Raw genomic sequence first — 23,530 nt, 5'->3', positions numbered from 1 at the left:
TTATTTATTCCACCATACCTGAAAACTATGATATATAAAATATATTTTGTGCAACAGAGTCCTTGCAGTCAAGATATAGATCAGATGAAAAGGTGCAGGAGATAAGTCCTTGTGAAGCTTAATCAGAACATAGGAAGCTGCCTTCCAGCTTAGTACTATCTACTGACTGGTGGCAGCTCTCCAAGTAGAGGACATCTTCAGCCCTACCTGAAACAGTTAGGAGAAGTTGGACCTGGCACTTTTGGGTGCAAGTCAAAGATCTACCACTGAGCGAAATACCTTCCTCTTTGTCTCTGAAGCCAGAGCTGGAAACGTCTATGCAAGAGTTTAGGCTTCTTCTGATTAGCTGGCTGTGGAGTTCAGAGAAACAGACAGAAGGGAAGTGTAGCAGGTGGATTCAGAATGATAACACTGCTTTTGTTGCTCCCTCTTGTAACCTACGGGATGCAGCAGAAAGCAAAATGCTCACTGAATCTGATCAAAGATTACAATCATGCTGTGAATTTTTACAGGCCAGGAAACTATCTCATTAGTGGGATTGTATCTTCAAGATTCATTGGAGATCGTTTGCCCTTCACCTTCTCCAGAACCCCCTTGAACTTTGTTGATGCGTGAGTAATATATTGATGTGTTTCTGCTACACTCCAGTTCTCTTGATGCACATGGGTCAGCCCCTCTGAGATTAAAGTGACTGAAGCTAGGGTGGGTCTCTCCTGGAGGTCTGTGGGGTCCTGGAGGTCTATGGGGTGTGCCTGTTGCAGGTTTTCTGTAGTTAGCAAAATGAGATTCATTCTTTCATTGTGTCTCATGGAACCTTGAAGCATTTTTTGGCAGGAAAACTTTGGAGTTCTCCCACTCTCAACCTGATAAAATCTTCTGGAGGTTTATGAATTCATGGCCCAGGACTGAGCCACTACCCTCACCTTGAGATGAATGGAAGGTTGGTTCTCTCACTCAAAAGTGAGTGAATGTTAAATGGCAGGCTTGTCCTTTATAGCTGGGTGCAATGATAGATGGGGAGCACAATTTTCAATGGACAATTATTTCCCCCAGGCTCAAAGCAATCTATGCAACTGAAAACTGTAACCCTCTACTATGCTTAGGTAGGTGTTCTTCTCATGCTTTGATTCCAAACATGCCAGCCATTTTATGGGAAGCAATATTTGTGAGATATATAATGCCTGGAGAAGACCTTAGATAAAGTGGTAGCTACTAACCACTGGACAAAGTGGAGCAGGGCTTCCCCAATCTTCCCTTCCTGTAATGGAGAAGAGGATTCCATGCCATGGAAGGCTCTGAGTGTGAGAGATTTTATTTAAGTAGATATTATAATCATTTTACTTATAAAATATAGGGTGGGAAAGAAATGTGGAAGGAAGAAAGTAAGAATGAAAATAGAATGGTACATAGCCAAAATATTATCGAGCAGAGGATGCCCCAGAGGGAGAGGCGTTGGTGAATCAGCCCTGTAAAACATGATCTATTGCGCTACCAATCTGTTCGGACCGGAGCCAAGAAGCAGACAGAGTAGTTTTGATTTTGAGTCCATCAGTGCCTTATGACAGGGCAGTTCACTGTGTTAATCATGGACAGCTATAGAAATGCTGCAAAAGAACCGCCTTGTTCATTATTGCTGTTGCTTAAAAAATAATGAATCGTGGCAAAGTGGCAAATGAGGAAGAATGGTTGAGTTGTGTTTCCTCTCCCCACAATTTCAAATCACACTTGAATGGGGGAAATATACAAGTCGTCCCAATAACAACCTTGTATTCATTGTGGGGGATATATGCATCTTGCAGCCATGCATGAGAGTCAGACTTGGTGGCGTCATAGCCAAAAAACAGTAACCTTCAGTGACAGAGTCCTTAAACAGGAGATGGCTGGACATCCTGGTCCTTCCCCTGTGGAGTTACAGGTACCAAAACTTGCATCTCCTCCCCTGAACCCTGAGGAGACATTTCTACCACCAGACACTGGTGAGCCCTGAGGAGAAATTCTCATAGCTTGTATTCCTGAGGCCTAGAAGAAGGCAGTGACTTCAGAGAAAGGTGTTGGTGCTTTAACTAGCCAAACGCAACATTGAAGTCTGCCAGCTGCTTCAGGACACTGATGAGTCAATTTGAGTCATGCTTTTGTAGTTGGATTCCTCCTCTTCATGAAGGAGGAAGGAGAGAACTTTGAAGCCAACGGGTAAGCCCACGCAAGGCCAGCCCTAGAAGCACCTTGAAGTGAGCCTGTGGGGCTCAAACCTCTGTTCTCCCGAGGATGGGGCACCACCAACTTCTGACTTGAAGGACGCCACTGCAGGAGACTCAGTCAGACCAGAGGCCCCCTTGCTCTGTCAGTGTAAAAGGTCATTGAAGAAAGCTGGGTCCTTTCAGTCGAGCAACAAAGGTGGGGCCAACAATTAAGGGCTCGGTTTCAGCTTGTTCCTTGCTGGAGCAACTTCAGAACTAGTAAATCTATATGTCTACATGCTTTGACTTGCCTTTGTAATCGTTTGAACACATGAAACAATTAGTGTTCACTTTTCAAAGTGATCCATTTTGTGTGTGAGAGAGAAAGTTCCTCCATGCAGTGAGAAATGAGGAGCCATCGGCAACTGTGTTTGTCTCTGTCCCCTGCTCCTCCCAAAATGTCATGTGATGTCACAAGTCATGCATGTGATGTCATATGCACAACCGTCCTCCTCAATCTTAGGTTCAAGTTTATTCATTCATTCATTCATTCATTCATTCATTCAATTTATATACTGCCATTCATCCTAAGATCTCGGTCCAGTTCACAGAATAAAATATTCTTGGCACCTCTGTCGCTGGAGCTGGTGGTGGGTTTAGGGGGCTGATTTGTGTCCTGGTTTTTTCTCCATTCTCCTCTCCTGCAAAGATACCATGGGCATCGCCCCACTTTTCTCTACTTACTGGGCTCCTTACCCATTTGCTTTGATTTACACAAAAAAGAATGTGACTTTCAATTTCACTGAACTGAACATGACTATGTGTCATAATTCTATTTACAGTTTTGTGAATAAGAGGGCATGGCAAATTCTTAACTTCGTGCTGGCTGTTCAGGATGTCAATCATAAACCCAAACTCCTACCCAACATCACCCTGGGCTACAGCATCTATGAGACCCTTTTTGATGGAAGAACCACTTCTGATGCCCTGACAGATCTGCTTGCTGGTGGGAAAATTGATATTCCAAACTACACCTGTGGAAGGCAGAAAACATTACTAGCTGTTCTTGAACGGGGTGAATCCGACATCTCCATGCACATTGCAGGCATGTTGGGCATCTACAAAATCCCACAAGTAAGAATGGTCTTCAAGTCATTTGCCATTTCATGAACCTACAAGTTATGCTGAGGATGCTATAACTATTCTAATAAATAAATTGAGCAAAATGATAGTAAGAAAGGAACATAATGCTAAATGCACAACTGCTTCAAAATAGATATTCTTCAATATGCATTTACAAAACAATAAATAGCCAATCTTTTTTAATTTTCCAACTCTAAAAATAATGTATTAAAAGCCATGCTAAGAAGAATAATGGAAGAAAATGGCTTTATAGATATTTGGAGATTCTACCACTCTAGTGATAAAGACCTCGCTTTCTATTCTCATGTTCACAATTCATACATCCATAGAGATCTTCACCAATTGCTTCATTCCCAGAAGCAAAAATGACTGAAACTGAAATCCACCCAATGACTTATGCTGATTATGTTTGGACAACTTGTTGTTGTTTAGTCGTTTAGTTGTGTCTGACTCTTCATGATCCCTTGGACCAGAGCACGCCAGGCACTCCTGTCTTCCACTGCCTCCCGCAGTTTAGTCAAACTCATGCTGGAAGCTTCGAGCTTGTTTGGACAACTACGTCCTGCCAAATGAAATTGAGGTGAAGTAACACAATATAACCCTGAGCCTAGCCCACAGCCAGCCGGCCAAGAAGGGAACTCCATGGTGAGGACCAGCACCATTTTTCTAGAAAAAAAGGGCAATGCTCAAGCCTAAAGTTTCAGCTCAATATCTCAAAGTTTCTCTGAGAGTCATAAGTCACCAAGGAAGAGGAACAAAGCATAGTTTATTCAGAAGCAACCTTTATAAACTTTCCACTGAAAAAATAATAAGTTAATGAAGCATTGATCTACAAATCTTTCCCCCAATAAACCTCCTAGAGTTCAGAAGCCATAATTACAGCTATTCTTAACAAATGGACCTAAACTTGCTGAATCATATAGAAAACTTCCTTTGCTAAACCAAGGTGGCAAGATATGGTCCTAAGTAATTGCTAAACTTTTGATTTATACTATACATAAGTATGTACCGGTATATCCACACAAAAGCAGCTTTATAAAAAAAGGAAACTATGAGAGAAAATAAAAAGAATTACTGACTGCTTCGAATTCAGTAAAAAATTAAGCTAAAACCAATCTTACTGGTTTCAAACATGGGGGGGGGGGGACTTTGGATAGGGTTGAATGGCCCTTTCTAGAAAGAATCCTTCAAAAATGTATAGTATAGTTGTTTTATTATTTTCAATGACCAATATCAAGATAAAAACACCAATTACAAAAATTAAAAGTTCAGAACAAAATTAAATAGTATAAAATCACATACACGATAAAAATCAATGTGTGTGTGTGTGTATGATTTTCTGTTTTACAATTAAAATACTAATTTAAACATCCTTGCAATATCAGTGACTTCCCTTCTTCTCTTTCCATAGTTCATTTTGCATAACATTAATCTCTGCATATTTTACAAAACTAAACCATTCAGTATTCCATTATTACATCCAGCAAAACTTATTTACACTGTTGAATTTATCTGAATGCTGCCAGCATTTCAGGTGTACACAATTTCCCCCATATATTCAATAAACATTTTCCTATCTTCTTTAAATGTATGTTCTTCTTATTCTATTTGTTAAATCTGCAAGTTGTGCATATTCCACCAGTTTAAGTTGCCATTCTTCTTTGGTTGCGACCTCTCCCATTTTCCATTTCTGGGCTAACAAAACACAGGTGACAGTAGTGGCATACATAAATAACTTTTTTTTGACACTTGGAAATTTCCGTCTGAATTATCCCAGACAAAAAGGACTCTGGCTTTTTTGGGAAGGTACCTTTAAACATTTATTTTATTTTATTTATTATTTTATTTTATTTTATTATTTTATTTTATTATGAATCATTTCCCAATACTCTTTTACCCTTTTACAAGTCCACCACATGTGACAGAACATACCATCAACCTCCTAGCAACTCCAGCACTTATCTGATTCAGTCGTATACATCTTAGCAAGCCTACTCGGAATTAGATACCTTCTGTAAATCATTTTCATGTAGTTCTCCTTCAAAGAATAACATGCTGTGAACTTCAAATCACTTTTCCAAAGTTTTTCCCAGAGGCTAAAGTCTATATTTTGATCTATATCCATTGCCTAGTGTGTCATAGAAGCTTTGAGAAGCTCGTCTTTTGTTTCCCAATCTAATAAGAGATTGTACATTTTAGATAAAAGTTTTTCTTTATTTTGTAGATCTTTTTCAAATGTCAAGCTTTGGTCTAAAAAGTCATTTTTCCTTTCTGTTTTAAACATTTCATGTAACTGATGATATTGTAACCAACCCGTAACATGGCTCTTTACATTTTCCATTGATTTCAGTTTAGGTTCCCCTCTGTAAATTGTAGCAATTCTCTGTAGGTTGCCCCCACTGCCTATCCACATTGACTCTCTTGATTCTAATAGCCTCTATAGGAGATAATCATAAAGGTGTTTTCTTTTCCAGCAGATTTTTATATTTCCTCCCAAACTCTATATAGATTCTCCCTTAGAATATGGTTCATAAAACTTTTAGAAATTTTTGCCTTCCCATACCAAAGACATGCATGCCAGACAAATTTTAGATCCTGACCTTCTAAATCCAGGATGTCTGCATTATCCAGTAATCCATTCTTTTAACCAGCAGAAGCAGGCTGCCTCATAATACATTTGCAAGTCTAGCAGGGCAAAGCCTCTTCTTTCAATTATGTCTATGGAAATTTTATGTTTAATTCCTGGCTTTCCCCCTGCCAGATAAACTTAGAAATGTCCTCCTTCCATTTTTGGGAAGCAGCCTGAATTATTTAAATAGTTTGTGGCTCAGTTGCACAGCTTGTTTCCAACCTGAGCTGCGTGCGGATTATTGTGGGACCAATTTTATATAACTCCCTTCCAGTTGAGGTCAAACAGGGCCCTTCTATACTGAACTTATGCGGCCTGATGAAGACTTGTTATCATTAATGCTGCAGGCATTTTAATTGAAGTTTGGTTTAATAGTTTCTTGGTTTTTTCCCTATTGACTCTTTCTTAACTGCTTAGTGACAACTGCAGTAAAGTGCAGTACATTGGAAAAGTAAAATTGAAATACTCTTTTTCAAATAAGGTGTTGATTAAATTTGTCATCTAATCTTCATCCTGAAAAGCAAAGCATCGGTCTCTTTCCCTTCTCTCACCAGCTCAGTTCTGGCTTTGTTCTTCACGATAAAAAACAGTCGCCTTTTGTCAACTGCATGGTTCCAAATGAAGCAGCTCAGTATGATGGGGTGGTTGAGCTCCTCCTGCACTTCAGATGGACATGGGTCGGCCTCCTTGCTTCAGACAATGACAATGGAGAAAAGTTCCTGAACACCTTGATGCCTAAGATGAGCAAAAGGGAAATTTGTGCTGCCTTCACTAAAAGAGTACAACGGAAAACTTCCTTATGGTTTCCTCATGAGCCATCTGCCATGTGGAGACAAGTCAATGTATTTGTTTACTATACAGATTCTCAGAATGGATTTTATGCTATCATAGAGGTACAATCTTTCTTTGAAAGGACACAAACTGGGGGGAAAGTCTGGATCACCACAGGTGTTCAGGACAACATCTTGTTTTATGAGACAGAAGCCTTCCGATATGCCCATGGTTCTTTGTCCTTTGTAATGAAGACCAAAAAGGAAGCAAAAAAGGACTACTATGAGCCAAAAGCTTCTGCTTATTGGCATGAAGCATTTGGTTGTTCATATTCAAAGCACCCCTTATCTGTGAGGAATTGGGAAAGATGCAGAGAGAAGGAGAATCAGATGCAGCTGCCCCAGGAGGAGATTGAAGGAATCCACTCCCAAGACAGTTATATCACTTACTACAGTGTCCAAGTTGTGGCTCAGGCTTTGAATGCAGCCTATTCATCCAGATCAAAGCGGAGGTTGATGGTGGGTGGAGGAGGCAAGATGGAACTTCAAAGTCTACAGTCATGGCAGGTATGGCCTCTTGCATCACACACACACACACACACACACACACACACACACACACACACACACACCCTACATGCCCATGGGGATTTAAGGTGGGGGTTTTCAGAGAGATACTTCTCATATTTAGGTTGATGTCACCACCCAGGATTGATTCTTCTTTGGAGGAGAGGAATTTGTTTAGGGGTTTTGGGGTTTTTTGGATGAACTCTAGTTTTGTTTTTGGGGCATATATGGACCCAATTCTCAGTTTAGTTTTGCTGTCTAGTGTCCCTTTAGCAAAAATGAATCAGTCTCTTTTGTCTTTTAGCACTGTCATGGCTCTGAGGTTCAGGTCTCTACTGAGCATTATAGCTACTCCACAAGTCCTTCCTGAGCCGGCTGCAAACCATTGTTGCTGGTGTTTCTCACTTTACATTGTCTACATCGGACCTATTCAGTTGCGCTGACATAAAGTGTGAAAGTGGGGGGCAAGGGGGATTAAAATTAGATTTGGGTTAAAGAGTGGGGGGTAGATTACAGAAATTGTCTCTCGCTTTTGAAGATTGTGATCTATTTACCAACTCTGGAATCATCATAATAAGAACATAGCATACCCTACAAGTGTCCTGAAAAAACTGGGACATCCCATTTTTTTCTCATGTGCATATGACAAATGGAAGGAATATCCAACCAATGATTTCCACCTCCAAACATCTTTATAATCTATGACTGCCAGGGTCTAAACTACTGGGCCTCTTGCCGATTGGTGGTGAGCTCCTGTTGCTTTGTCCCAGCTCCTGCCAACCTAGTGGTTTGAAAGCTTGCCAGTGTGAGTAGATAAAAAGGTAGATAAAAAGGTGGGAAGGTAGACAGCATTTCTGTGTGCTCTGGGACTCGTCACAGTCCTCCCTGCACCAGAAGTGGTCTAGTCAAGCTGACCACATGACTTGGAAAGCTGTCTGCAGACAAATGTCAGCTCCCTCGGCCTGAAAGTGGAGAAGAGCGCCACACCCCAAAGTCAAATTTGACTGGACTTAACCATCCGGGATCTTTTTATTCTTCTTCTTCTTCTTTTACATTATAGCAATTTGATATAGTTTCCTTTAAGACGGGTGCTATAGAAAAGGATCCTGTAGTAGAACGATAACTGCATCCTTCTTAGAACTTTGAGTTCCACCTTTACTAAATCCATAATGACCATTCTTTACATAATTTCTCAGAATCATAGCCAATCTTTTCTAATGGATGCCATCCAACGTGATTTTCTCTGTTGTTCTAGCTTCGTTCATTCTTGAAGAAAGTCAATACTTCAGCTGATGGACAGTACTTGGATATGAATGGGGCACTGGCCATTGATTTTGATATTGTGAATTGGGTGCTGTTCCCTAATAATTCTCATGCTAGTGTGAAAATTGGGAGCATAGAGAGACAGGAGTCCTCAAATCTAAAGTTCACCATTAGCCCAGAAACAATAGTATGGCCCACACTGTGTAACAAGGTAGGAGAAATGTTATGTGCCTTTTAATATCTCTGATATCTGCTACACTCTAGCAGCTTGTTGAACATTACATATGAGGCTTTTATTGCAGTCATGGACACTTCCCTGGAGCTAAATCCCATTGAGCTTAAAGGATCTCCCTCTTGAATAAGCATCTATAAAATTTGACAGTGAAAAAGTGGCTTACAAAATGAACAGCTATGATAAATATATATTCATCCAGTTGGGAAAGCTTCCTAAAATGAAAATGGGAAGTGCAGATATTGTTGATTTGCAAGCCCCCTCCTCTGTGGCTGGCCCCTCTCACTGTCCTCGGAGCTTGCTTACCGGTAACCTCCTCTGGCTGATATCCAGACAGACCAGGGAGATTTTGATAGGCGACATTTTCCCAAGCGTGGGTAAAATGCACAACCCCTCCCTCCTGCTTCCACAGGGGAAAGAAAATAAGTCAGAAATCTATTTACATGATGTTTATTTCTGACATTACAGCACTAGAGAAAAACACGTCCTTTCAGTTCAGTTCTTCCAGCACGTCTAACAAACATCTTGAACATGCGCACACAGAAGGTTTCAAATTACGCTCTTCACAAAGACTTATCCAGCCTGTGAACGTCCTGGGAAATTCTTCTTTCCCACAGATAGGCACATCATGTGATGTCAACAATCTGTCTGTCTGCAGCGGTGATGTTTCCATATACTGGCAGATATACCTCACGAGAAAACTAGGCGCTAATTTTTCCACTAGGTTCAGCCTTCATGCCAACCTCGACAATGCCATTTTGCCTTTGAAGCAAAGCAGAAATCAGTCAGTCCAGCATAATCTCACAACTGCACAAACACATAGCAGATGCGATGGCAACTGGGTCAGGAGTTTAGTGCGCCATTTTGTAGGAGTATTTTATATGAAGGCTGGTTCAATTCTGATGTTTGTGCTTATTTTGATCCTAGCATTGCTTTTAGGTTCTTGTTCCTCATATCTTTCATGCTCCTTGGATTGTATGTATAGAAAAGTGCAGTATATCAATGTTAAAGGGAAGAAGCAGAAACACTAAAGAGATTTCACAGCCATGCTGCTCTACAAAAAGCAAAAAAGAAATCACTCCTAATTGGGTCTGAGCTCATTTTAGGCCATTGGAAGATGCTTTTAATGTTTCACCCTTCATTAAATTTTAAACAGGGTGTGTCTTTTAAAAGAGGTCCCGTGGAACATGGAGCTCTAAAGGGCAGGGCATTTTTTCACACATGTTCCACGGGGCATCTTTTAAAAGACTCACCCTGTATGTGCTGGAAGCTGCCCAGAGTGGCTGGGGAAACTCAGCCAGATGGGTGGGGTATAAATAATAATAATAATTATTATTCTGGGATCCTTCCAAAACTCAACAATCCATTTCCTAAAGGCTCGATGCTCCTCCTCCTATTGATTTCCAGACCACGCCTCATGCAAGATGCACACAGAGCTGTTGCCCTGGATATGCCAAGAAGATTCAGGAAGGGAAACCCCCGTGCTGCTATGACTGTGCTCCCTGCTCAGAAGGGACAATCTCCACTCAGGAAGGTAGGACACGACACCAGTGGAAAGAAGCCATGGGTTGAAGGTTCTCTACCAGAGAACATAGCGTTCTTTCTTGATTTCTCCCATATGCCAACCATTCCCCACAATGGTAACAGCATTCAGACTGCTCTGAGGTGTATGACTAATGTTAACATACTGAAGTCTCTCTTTCTCTGTGCAGATGCCAGTGAATGCACCAAATGTCCAGAAGATCAGCATCCAAACAAGGAGCGAGGTCAATGTGTCCCCAAAGCAATCACCTTCTTGTCCTATGAAGATTATTTGGGGGTCCTCCTGGCTTCCTTCACCCTACTCTTATCCTCAACCACAGGCTGCATTTTGGGACTATTCATGAAATACAATGAAACTCCCCTAGTCAAAGCCAACAACAGGGACCTCTCCTACATCCTCCTCTTCTCCCTCCTCCTCTGCTTTTTGTCCTCTTTCCTCTTCATAGGCCGGCCAAGGAAAGTCACCTGTCTTCTCCGACAAACGGTCTTCAGCATTGTCTTCTCATCTGCCATCTCTTCTGTCTTGGCAAAAACCATCACTGTGGTTCTGGCCTTCTTGGCCACCAAGCCAGGGAACAGGCTGAGGAAATGGCTGGGGAAGAGTCTGGCCAACTCCATTGTCATTTCCTGTTCCACTGTCCAAGTTGTCATCTGCATCACCTGGCTGGGAGTTTCTCCTCCATTCCCAGACTCTGACATGAGCTCCTTACCTGGAGAGATCATCCTGCAATGCAATGAAGGGTCTGTGGCCATGTTTTATGCTGCCCTTGGCTACATGGGCTTCTTGGCGGCGATCTGCTTCACGGTGGCTTTCCTAGCCAGGAATCTGCCTGGGGCCTTCAATGAAGCCAAGCTGATCACCTTCAGCATGTTGGTCTTCTGCAGTGTTTGGGTGTCCTTTGTGCCCACCTACCTGAGCACCAAGGGGAAATACATGGTAGCTGTGCAGGTCTTCTCTATATTGGCCTCCAGTGCTGGGCTTCTGGGCTGCATCTTCATGCCCAAGTGCTACATTATTATACTAAAGCCCGAACTGAACATGAAGGAGTACCTCACAGCAAAAAACTAAACAGAGGGATGGAGGGAGATGGAGGGAGAGAGAGAGAGATTATCCATCTTTCCTGAGGATGATTGTCTCTATATCACAGAGATTTGAGTGGAAGAGTGAACAGGCTGGAGTTGGCCTCATCCAGCTGTGCCCACCTGGGTATTTGGTGCAGCATCAGGGCAGACCTGAGGGTCAGGGAGGGGTAGTATCTGGGTCTAAAGCGAACCCACGTCTCTGTCTAGTTGGGGGGGGGGACTAGAATGTGTGTTCCTCTTTGGAATCATCATATATGATCATGGCTGCGAAACTTTTATATGCACAAAGATGCAAGGACACATCATGACCAACAATGGAATAATGGCTGTTAAAGCTAACAGGTTTAGCTGAGCTGGCAAAATTGACATGTTGAATCAGAGAAAGCCATTATTAACATTTTTAAACACCGGAAACCTCTCATAGACTTTTTGCTTGAAAAAGAAATTGAAATAATGACATCTGGATTTGAGGGTTGAAAATAAGGTTTATTTATAGGTTTATAGATTCTCTCTCTCTCTCTCTCTCTCTCTTTCCCACACACACCTTTCTGTGTTTTATTGTATCTATATAAAAGTCTTGGTTTGGTTTTAAAAGGGGAAAGTATATAAATTTTGTAATTTTCTCTGTAAACCTTAATAAACTATGTAGACATGTAAAAGTTGACATGTTCTTTAATCTTTCTTTAGCTTAACTTTTTACTTAACAATAGTTTGGATTTCTAAATATATCTGTTTTTATCGTTGTCTTTTCCCCAGAAATTTATTATCCTTCTTGGGTTATTTTTTGTAAACCTCTATCTACAATAAAGTGGTATGTGAATTTTGTTTAAAATAAAAATAGAAATTTAGGCCACATCATGGAGGTGGATAAGGCTATAAACAGCCACTAGCCCTTATGAATATGGCCTCCCTCCACTGTTTGAGGCAGGAAGACTGTGAGTGCTAGTTTTTGGGAATCCCATGTAGGGAAAGGGCTGCTGCTCTGACCCCTTCCTTGTGGGCTTCCCTTTGGGGCAACTGGCTGTCCATTTTGAGAATAAGATGCTGGACTTTATGGGCCCTTCACCTGATCCAGCTTCAGGGCATTTTTGATGGCAATCATATTCAGCCAAATGGGACGCAGGTGGCGCTGTGGGTAAAAGCCTCAGTGCCTAGGACTTGCCGATCGAAAGGTCGGCGGTTCGAATCCCTGCGGCGGGGTGCGCTCCCGCTGCTCGGTCCCAGCGCCTGCCAACCTAGCAGTTCGAAAGCACCTCCGGGTGCAAGTAGATAAATAGGGACCGCTTACTGGCAGGAAGGTAAACGGCGTTTCCGTGTGCGGCTCTGGCTCGCCAGAGCAGCGATGTCACGCTGGCCACGTGACCCGGAAGTGTCTCCGGACAGCGCTGGCCCCCGGCCTCTTGAGTGAGATGGGCACACCAACCCCAGAGTCTGGCAAGACTGGCCCGTACGGGCAGGGGTACCTTTACCTTTACCATTATATTCAGCCAAACTCCACTTTCTACCTCCTTGAAACTTGTCAGTCTCTTGAGTCAACATGTTTTTCTCCAGCTCTGCACCTGCTCCCAGAGGAGACCTTTCTTCCCCTTAGAATTATCAGAACCACAGTGATCTCTTCCTATCCCCCATGAACACCCTTCAAATGCTGCCTTTGGGAACAATAACACAAACATCACGATCAAGAGCAGCAGGAGGTTATTTACTCCACCGTGCCTGAAAAGTTTGATATATAAAATATTTTGTGTGCCTCAGAGTCCTTGTAGTCAAGGTCAGGTGAAAGGGTGGAGGAGATAAGTCCTTGTGTAGCTTAATCAAAATATAGGAAGCTGCCTTCTAGCTTAGTACTATCTACTGACTGGTAACAGCTCTCCAAGTAAAGGATGCTCCAAGCCCTACCTGGAACAGTTAGGAGCAGTTAGGAGAGGTTGAACCTGGCACTTTTTGGGTGCAAACCAATGCTCTACCACTCAGCTATATCCTTTCCTCTTTGTCTCTGGAGCCAGAGCTGGAAACGTCTTTACAGGAGTTTAGGCTTCTTCTGATTAGCTGGCTATGGAGTTGAGAGGAACAGTCAGAGGGGACGTGTAGCAGGAGGATTCAGAATGATAACACTGCTCTTGTTGCTCCCTCTTGTAACCTACGGGATGCAGCAGAAGGCAAAATGCTCACTGAATCTGAACAGGGATGTCAATTACGCTGCGAATTTTTACAGGCCAGGAAACCATCTCATTAGTGCATTAGTATCTGCAAAAATCATTGGAGAGCAGTACCCCTTCAACTTCTACAGAACCCCTTTGAACTGGATGTCTGCGTGAGTAATGTATTGATGTGTTTCTGCTGCACTCCTGGTCTCATGATGCACCTGGGTCAGCCCCTCTGAGATGAAAGACCTCCTGGAGGTCTACGGGCTCCTAGAGGTCTATGGAGGTCTATGGAATAGGCCTATTGCAGGTTTTCTGTAGTTAGCCAAATGAAATTCATTCTTTCATTGTGTCTCATGGAACCTTGGAGCATTTCTTGGTCTGTAAGACAGAGTTGTTCTGCCTGGCCTTTGGCTTGGAATCAACTTGAACCCATTTCCCTCTTTCTTTTTCTTTTCTCCTTCTGTGATGGAACTCCTATTTGGGGACTCCCCTGGCTTTTTTCTGGCCCATGTAGGACCAGTCTGGATAGTCGGCCATGGTGAAGGTTTGTCGTTTTCATCCCCAAAAAGTTTTTGATCTGAGGGTCTACTGAAATGAGGCTGCATTTTAATGTTGTATTTTAATCTTGTTTTTAAGCTGTATTTTAATCAATTGTTTTTATACTGGTGTTAGCCGCCCTGAGCCTGGTCTTGGCTGGGGAGGGTGGGGTATAAATAAAATTGTTGTTGTTGTTGTTGTTATTATTATTATTATTATTATTATTATTATTATTATTATTATTAAAGCAATCTATGGAACTGAAAACTGTAACTCCCTACTATGCTTAGGCAGGTGCTCCTCTAATGCTTTGATTCCAAACATGCCAACCATTTTATGGGAAGCAATGTTTGTGAGATATATAATGCCTGGAGAAGATCTAAGATACAGTGGCAGCTACTGACCACTGGACAAAGTGGAGCCAGACTTCCCCAATCTTCCCAGCCCTCGTGGGGTGGAGGATTCTAAGACATGAAAAGCTGCTGAGTGTCAGAGATTTTATTGAAAAGAATATTAGAAGCATTTGATTTATAAAAAGATAGGGTGAGAAAGAAATGAGGAAAAAAGTGAGTAAGAATGAAAAAAGAGAAAAAATACTGTTACATTACCATACAATAACCTAATATATTCTGTGTAAACACATTCCAAATACGGTACTGTTGCATTTATACCAAGAAAGTCTGTGTCTATAAGCTGTCTGTTCATACGTTGCCAGTGTTGTCATGTTGTCAAGCCATTGATTAAGGGGAATTCTTTCCCAATTTTGAACCAATCAGTTGTTCCATATCCAGTTCTAACTGTAGCTTCTTGTCCCACATAGAGATTTCTCAGGAGACAGATGAGGTGATCAGGCACTCCCATTTCTTTAAGAACTTGCCATAGTTTGCTGTGGTCGACATAGTCAAAGGCTTTTGCATAGTCAATGAAGCAGAAGTGGATGTCTTTCTGGAACTCTCTAGCTTTCTCCATAAACTAGCGCATGTTTGCAATTTGGTCTCTGGTTCCTCTGCCCCTTTGAAATCCAGCTTGCGCTTCTGGGAGTTCTTGGTCCACATACTGCTGCAGCCTGCCTTGTAGAATGTTAAGCATAACCTTGCTAGCGTGTGAAATGAGCGCAATTGTGCGGTAGTTGGAGCATTCTTTGGCACTGCCCTTCTTTGGGATTGGGATGTAGACTGATCTTCTCCAATCCTCTGGCCACTGCTGAGTTTTCCAAACTTGTTGGCATATTGAGTGTAGCACCTTAACAGCATCATCTTTTAAAATTTTAAATAGTTCAGCTGGAATACCATCACTTCCACTGGTCTTGTTATTAGCAGTGCTTTCTAAGGCCCATTTGACTTCATTCTCCAGGATGTGTGGCTCAAGGTCAGCAACCACACTACCTGGGGTGTACGAGGCATCCATATCTTTCTGGTATAATTCCTCTGTGTATTCTTGCCACCTCTTCTTGATGTCTTCTGCTTCTGTTAGGTCCTTACCACTTTTCTCCTTTATTATGGTAATCTTTGTACAAAATGTTCCTTTTATATCTCCAATTTTCTTGAACAGATCTCTGATTTTTCCCATTCTATTGTTTTCCTCTATTTCTTTGCATTGCTCATTTAAGAAGGCCTCCTTGTCTCTCCTTGCTATTTTTTGGAAATCTGCATTCAACTTCCTGTATCTTTCACTATCTCCCTCGCATTTTGCTTGCCTTCTCTCCCCCGCTATTTGTAAGGCCTCGTTGGACAGCCACTTTGCTTTTTTGCATTTCCTTTTCATTGGGATGGTTTTTTGTTGCTGCCTCCTGTATAATGTTATGAACATCCATCCATAGTTCTTCAGGCACTCTCTCCACCAAATATAAATCCTTAAACCTGTCCTGTGGTTTTTCCTACTTTCTTCAGTTTAAGCTTGAATTTTGCTATAAGAAGCTGATGATCTGAGCCACAGTCAGCTTCAGGTCTCGTTTTTACTGAATTTCAGTTTCTTCAACACCAGTAGTTGGTGCATATACCTGGATTACTGTGATGTTAAAAGGTCTGCCTTGGATTCATATCAAGATCATTCTGTCATTTTTGAGATTGCATCCCAGTACAGCGTTTGCCACTCTTTTGCTGACTCTGAGGGCCACTCCATTTCTTTTATGGGATTCTTGCCCACAGTAGTAGATATGATGGTCATCCAAACTGAATTCGCCCATTCGCATCCATTTTAGTTCACTGATGCCCAGGATGTCAATATTTATTCTTGCCATCTCATTTTTGACCACATCCAACTTACCAAGGTTCATGGTTCTTACATTCCAGGTTCCTATGCAATATTTTTCTTTACAGCATTGGACTTTCCTTTCGCTTCCAGGCATATCCGCAACTGAGCGTCCTTTCGGCTTTGGCCCAGCTGCTTCATCAGCTCTGAATCTACTTGTACTTGCCCTCCGCTCTTCCCCAGTAGCATGTTGGACGCCTTCCGACCTGAGGGGCTCATCTTCCAGCGTCATAACTTTTATATGCCTGTTGTCTTTGTCCATGGAGTTTTCTTGGCAGGGATACTGGAGTGGCTTGCTGGTTCCTGCTCCAGGTGGATCACGTTTGGTCAAAACTCTCCACTATGACCTGTCCACAGCAAGGCAGTGATCCATGAAGGGGGTTCTGGTATTTATGTTGCTCATAATTAAGCCTCTTCAAGATTAGGAGTAAAATAAGGTAGCAGAGACAATATTACCCAATTAGCCATCATTTTTGTTCACTCAGATTAACATTGTTTGCAGTTTAGCATTATTTATGGAGACATCTCAGACCGGATGTGTTGAGCGTGAGAAATGAGGAGCCATCGGCAACTGTGTTTGGCTCTGCTCCCTGGCTCCTCCCAAAATGTCATGCATGTGATGTCATATGTGCAGCCATCCTCCTCAATCTTAGGTGCAAGTTTTTATTTATTTATTTATTTATTTATTTATTTATTTATTTATTTATTCAATTAATTTAGATACTGCCATTCATCCTAATATCTCAGGCCAGTTCACAGAATAAAATACTGTTGGCACCTCTGCCACTGGAGCTAGTGGTGGGTTCAGGGGGCCGATTTGTGTCCTGGTTTTTTCTCCATTCTTCTCTTCTGCAAAGATACTGTGGACATTGCTACACTTTGCCCTACTTACTGTGCTCCTTTCCCATTGGCTTTGATTTATACAAAAAAGAATGTGACTCTCAATTTCACTGCATCTAACATGAATATGTGACATAATTATTTTTGCAGTTTTGTGACTAAGAGGGGATGGCAAATTCTTTGCTTTTTGCTGGCAATTCAGGATGTCAATCATAACTCCAGGGTCCTACCCAACATCACCCTGGGCTACAGCATCTATGAGACCCATTTTGATGGAAGAACCACTTCGGATGCCCTGACAGATCTGCTTTCTGGTGGGAGAATCAATATCCCAAACTACACCTGTGGAAGGCAGAAAACATTACTGGCTGTTCTTGAACGGGGTGAATCCGACATCTCCATGCACATTGCAGGCATGTTGGGCATCTACAAAATCCCACAAGTAAGAATGGGCTTCAAGTCAGGCACACCTGACATTTGCCATCTCATGAAACAACGAGTTTTGCTGAGGATAATATAACTATTTTATTAAATAAATTGAGCAAAATGATAGTAAGAAAGGAAATTAATGCTAAATGTACAATTGTTTCAATATAGATCATCTTCAATATGCATTTACAAAACAATAAATAACCAACCCCCCCCCCCAAAAGCCATGCTAAAGGTGGAATTATACTTGGAGGTGTTTCAGTGTTATGATTTCATCTATGATCTGAAGCAAGGCAACGTAGCCAATACGATTATTATTATTATTATTATTATTATTATTATTATTATTATACCCCGCCCATCTGGCTGGGTTTCAAAAGCCACTCTGAGCAGCTCCAAACAGAATATTAAAAACACGATAAAACATCATTGAAAGAAAATGGCTTTATAGATATTTGGAGATTCTACCATCCTACTGATAAAGACCTCTCTTTCTATTCTCATGTCCACAATTCGTATATCCATAGAGATTTTCCCCCATTACTTCATTCCCAGTAGCAAAAATGACTGGAACTGAAATCCACCCAATGACCTATGCTGATCGTGCCCCAATATTGATAAAATACAACTTGCAGAAGTTCTAGCTAACAAAATATTATGTTTGGACAACTACATCTTGCCAAATGAAAGAGTTAGAGGTGAGGTAGCACAATATCTTTATTAAGGTTTTTGGCCACAATATTACTCCAGAGGTAACCTGATCCATTCTGACTCATCTCTATTGACCTTATGCAGCCTGATGAAGATTTTTTATTATTATTCCTGCAGGCATTTTAATTGAAGTTTGGTTTAATAGATGTACCTTCTTGAGTTTTTTCCCTATCAACTCTTTCTTAACTGCTTAGGGACTATGGCAGTTAAGTGGAATACATTGCTAAAATAAAATAAAAATAGTTTATTTCAAATAAGGTTGATAATTAAATTTGTCCTGAAAAGCAAAGCATCAGTCTCTTTCCCTTATGTCACCAGCTCAGTTCTGGCTTTGTTCTTCGTGATAATAAACAATCCCCTTTTGTCAACTCAATGGCCCCAAATGAAGAAGCTCAGTACAATGGGGTGGTCGAACTCCTCCTACACTTCAGATGGACATGGGTCGGCCTCTTTGCTTCAGACAATGGCAATGGAGAAAAGTTCTTGAGCACCTTGACACCTCTGATGAGCAAAAGGGAAATTTGTGCTGCCTTCACTGAAAGAGTACAACGGAAAACTTCCTTGTGGTTTCCTCAAGAGCCATCTGCCATGTGGAGACAAGTCAATGTATTTGTTTACTATACAGATTCTCAGTATGGATTTTATGCTATCATGGAGGTACAATCTTTCTTTGAAAGGACACAAACTGGGGGGAAAGTCTGGATCACCACCGGTCTTCAGGATAACATCTTGTTTTATGAGACGGAAGCCTTCCGATATGCCCATGGTTCTTTGTCCTTTGTAATGAAGCCCAAAAAGGGGGCAAAAAAGGACTACTATGAGCCAAGAGTTTCTGCTTCTTGGCAGAAAGCATTTGTATGTTCATATTCAAAGCATGCCTTATCTGTGAGGAATTGGGAAAGATGCAGAGAGAAGGATAATCAGATGCAGCTGCCCCAGGAGGAGATTGAAGGGATCCACTCCCAAGACAGTTATATCACTTACTACAGTGTCCAAGTTGTGGCTCAGGCCTTGAATGCAGCCTATTCATCCAGATCAAAGCGGAGGTTGATGGTGGGTGGAGGAGACAAGATGGAACCTCAAAGTCTACAGCCATGGCAGGTATGGCCTCTCGCTTTTGAAGATTGTGATTTATTTTCCAACTCTGGAATCATCATGATAGGAGCATAGCATACCCTACAAGTGTCCTGGAAAAACTGGGACATCAGCCATGTACCCATGTGACAAATAGAAGGAATATCCAACCAATGATTTTCACCTTCAAAGGTCTTTATAATCTGTGACTACCAGGTTTCTGGTGCCACTGTATAGCCATCTTGTGGTCTAAACTACTGAATCTCTTGTCGATCGCAAGGTTGGCAGTTCAATCTGCACAACAGAGTGAGCTCCAGTTGCTCTGTCCCAGCTCCTGCCAACCTAGCAGTTTGAAAGCATATCAGTGCGAGTAGATAAATATCTACTGCTGCGACAGGAAGGTAAACCGCGTTTCCATGTGCTCTGGGACTCGTCCCGGTCCTCTCTGCACCAGAAGTGGTTTAGTAATGCTGGCCACATGACTTGGACAGCTGTCTGCAGACAAATGCCGGCTCCCTTGGCCTGAAAGTGGAGATGAGCATCACTCTCAAAATCGAATTCGACTAGATTTAACTGTCCAGGGGTCCTTTACTTTTTTTCTTTTTAAGCTTATAGCCTTTTTTATATAGTTTCCTTTAAGACTGGTGCTATAGAAAACAGGATCCTGTAGCAGACAGATGACTCCATCCTTCTTAGAACTTTGTGTTCCACCTTTATTAATTCCATGATGACCATACATAATTTTACATAATTTCTCAAAATCATAACCAATCTTTTCTAATGGATGCCATCCAACATGGTTTTCTCTGTTGTTCTAGCTTCATTCATTCTTGAAGGAAGTCCATCTGTCTTCGAATACTTCAACTGATGGACAGTACTTGGATGAGAATGGGGCACTGGCCATTGACTTTGATATTGTGAATTGGGTGCTGTTTCCTAATAAGTCGCATGCTAGTGTGAAGATTGGGAGCATAGAGAGACAGGAGTCCTCAAATCTAAAGTTCACCATTAGCCCAGAAACAATAGTATGGCCCACACTGTGTAAGAAGGTAGGAGAAATGTTATGTGCCTTTTTAATATCTATGATTCCTGCTACACTCTAGCAGCTTGTTGAACAGTACATAGGAGGCTTTTATTGCAATCATGGACACTTCCCTGGAGCTAAATCCCATTGAGCTTAATGGATCTCACTCTTGAATAAGCATCTATAAAAATTGACAATGAATAAGAGGCTTACAAAATGAACAGCTATAATAAATATATATTCATCCAGCTGGGAAAGCTTCCTAAAATGAAAATGGGAAGTGCAGATGTGCCTCAAGAGCAAACTAGGTGCCAATTTTTGCACTAGGTGCAGCCTTCATGCCAACCTCAACAACGCCATTTTGCCTTTGAAGCAAAGCAGAAATCAGTCAGTCCAGTTTTATTTCTCAACTGCACAAACACATAGCAGATGCGATGGCAACTGTGTCAGGGGTTTAGTGCGCCATTTTGTAGGAGTATTTTATATGAAGGCTGGTTCAATTCTCATTTTTATTCTTATTTTGATCCTAGGATTGTCATTAGGTTCTTGTTCCTCATATCTTTCTTTCTGCCTGTACTGTCTGTATGTATAGAAAAGTGCAGTTTATCAATGTTAAAGGGAAGAAGCAGAAACACAAAAAGCAAAAAAGAGATCACTCCTAATTGGGTCTGAGCTCATTTTAGGCCATTGGAAGATGCTTTTAATGTTTCACCCTTCATTAAATTTTAAACAGGGTGTGTCTTTTAAAAGAGGTCCCGTGGAACATGGAGCTCTAAAGGGCAGGGCATTCTTTTCACACATGTTCCACGGGGCATCTTTTAAAAGACTCACCCTGTATGTGCTGGAAGCTGCCCAGAGTGGCTGGGGAAACTCAGCCAGATGGGTGGGGTATAAATAATAATAATAATTATTATTCTGGGATCCTTCCAAAACTCAACAATCCATTTCCTAAAGGCTCGATGCTCCTCCTTCTATTTATTTCCAGACCACGCCTCATGCAAGATGCACACAGAGCTGTTGCCCTGGATATGCCAAGAAGATTCAGGAAGGGAAACCCCCGTGCTGCTATGACTGTGCTCCCTGCTCAGAAGGGACAATCTCCACTCAGGAAGGTAGGACACGACACCAGTGGAAAGAAGCCATGGGTTGAAGGTTCTCTACCAGTGAACATAGCGTTCTTTCTTGATCTCTCCCATATGCCAACCATTCCCCACAACTGTAACGGCATTCAGACTGCTCTGAGGTGTATGACTAATGTTAACATACTGAAGTCTTTCTTTCTCTGTGCAGATGCCAGTGAATGCACCAAATGTCCAGAAGATCAGCATCCAAACAAGGAGCGAGGTCAATGTGTCCCCAAAGCAATCACCTTCTTGTCCTATGAAGATTATTTGGGGATCCTCCTGGCTTCCTTCGCCCTACTCTTATCCTCAACCACAGGCTGCATTTTGGGACTATTCATGAAATACAATGAAACTCCCCTAGTCAAAGCCAACAACAGGGACCTCTCCTACATCCTCCTCTTCTCCCTCCTCCTCTGCTTTTTGTCCTCTTTCCTTTTCATAGGCCAGCCAAGGAAAGTCACCTGTCTTCTCCGACAAACGGTCTTCAGCATTGTCTTCTCATCTGCCATCTCTTCTGTGTTGGCAAAAACCATCACTGTGGTTCTGGCCTTCTTGGCCACCAAGCCAGGGAACAGGCTGAGGAAATGGCTGGGCAAGAGTCTGACCAACTCCATTGTCATTTCCTGCTCCAGTGTGCAAGTTGTCATCTGCACCACCTGGCTGGGAGTTTCTCCTCCATTCCCAAACTCTGACATGAGCTCCCAACCTGCAGAGATCATCCTGCAATGCAACGAAGGGTCTGTGGCCATGTTTTATGTTGCCCTTGGCTACATGGGCTTCTTGGCGGCCATCTGCTTCACGGTGGCTTTCCTAGCCAGGAAGCTGCCTGGGGCCTTCAATGAAGCCAAGCTGATCACCTTCAGCATGCTGGTCTTCTGCAGTGTTTGGGTGTCCTTTGTGCCCACCTACCTGAGCACCAAGGGGAAATACATGGTAGCCGTGCAGGTCTTCTCCATCTTGGCTTCCACTGCTGGGCTTCTGGGCTGCATCTTCATGCCCAAGTGCTACATTATTATACTGAAGCCCGAACTGAACATGAAGGAGTACCTCACAGCAAAAAACTAAACAGAGGGATGGAGGGAGGCGGAGGGAGAGAGAGAGAGATTATCCATCTTTCCTGAGGATGATTGTCTCTATATCACAGAGATTTGAGTGGAAGAGTGAACAGGCTGGAGTTGGCCTCATCCAGCTGTGCCCACCTGGGTATTTGGTGCAGCATCAGGGCAGACCTGAGGGTCAGGGAGGGGTAGTATCTGGGTCTAAAGAGAACCCGCCTCTCTGTCTAGTTTGGGGGGGGGGGTAACTAGAATGTGTGTTCTCCTTTGTTACAGTATATGTTCACGGCTGCGAAACTTTTATATGCACAAAGATGCAAGGACACATCATGACCAACAATGGAATAATGGCTGTTAAAGCTAACAGGTTTAGCTGAGCTGGCAAAATTGACATGTTGAATCAGAGAAAGCCATTATTAACATTTTTAAAGACCGGAAACCTCTCATAGACTTTTTGCTTGAAAAAGAAATTGAAATAATGACATCTGGATTTGAGGGTTGAAAATAAGGTTTGTTTATAGGTTTATAGATTCTCTCTCTCTCTCTCTCTCTTTCCCACACACACCTTTCTGTGTTTTATTGTATCTATATAAAAGTCTTGGTTTGGTTTTAAAAGGGGAAAGTATATAAATTTTGTAATTTTCTCTGTAAACCTTAATAAACTACGTAGACATGTAAAAGTTGACATGTTCTTTAATCTTTCTTTAGCTTAACTTTTTACTTAACAATAGTTTGGATTTCTAAATATATCTGTTTTTATCGTTGTCTTTTCCCCAGAAATTTATTGTCCTTCTTGGGTTATTTTTTGTAAACCTCTATCTACAATAAAGTGGTATTTGAATTTTGTTTAAAATAAAAATAGAAATTTAGGCCACATCATGGAGGTGGATAAGGCTATAAACAGCCACTAGCCCTTATGAATATGGCCTCCCTCCA

At 42.0% G+C, this 23,530-nt stretch overlaps 2 protein-coding genes across 2 annotated transcripts; both read left to right on the top strand.

Annotated features, from left to right (window-relative positions):
• Window positions 1-402: 402 nt before the first annotated feature.
• Window positions 403-22,604, top strand: LOC310836108 (vomeronasal type-2 receptor 26-like; the record flags this gene model as incomplete). The annotated part of the gene is made up of 6 exons (XM_083721015.1): window positions 403-611; window positions 17,328-17,619; window positions 18,636-19,418; window positions 20,210-20,440; window positions 21,401-21,527; window positions 21,706-22,604. 6 exons carry the CDS (start codon window positions 403-405, stop codon window positions 22,602-22,604), a joined length of 2,541 nt encoding a protein of 846 aa, XP_083577141.1.
• LOC310839554 (vomeronasal type-2 receptor 26-like) lies at window positions 2,156-11,392 on the top strand (the record flags this gene model as incomplete). The annotated part of the gene is made up of 4 exons (XM_083728190.1): window positions 2,156-2,190; window positions 3,020-3,311; window positions 10,189-10,315; window positions 10,494-11,392. 4 exons carry the CDS (start codon window positions 2,156-2,158, stop codon window positions 11,390-11,392), a joined length of 1,353 nt encoding a protein of 450 aa, XP_083584316.1.
• Window positions 22,605-23,530: the final 926 nt, after the last annotated feature.

This window comes from Podarcis gaigeae, assembly GCF_964106915.1.
Source record: "Podarcis gaigeae genome assembly, chromosome: 2".
Taxonomy (NCBI): Eukaryota; Metazoa; Chordata; class Lepidosauria; order Squamata; family Lacertidae; genus Podarcis; species Podarcis gaigeae.
This window is presented reverse-complemented; position numbering and strand designations above follow the sequence as displayed.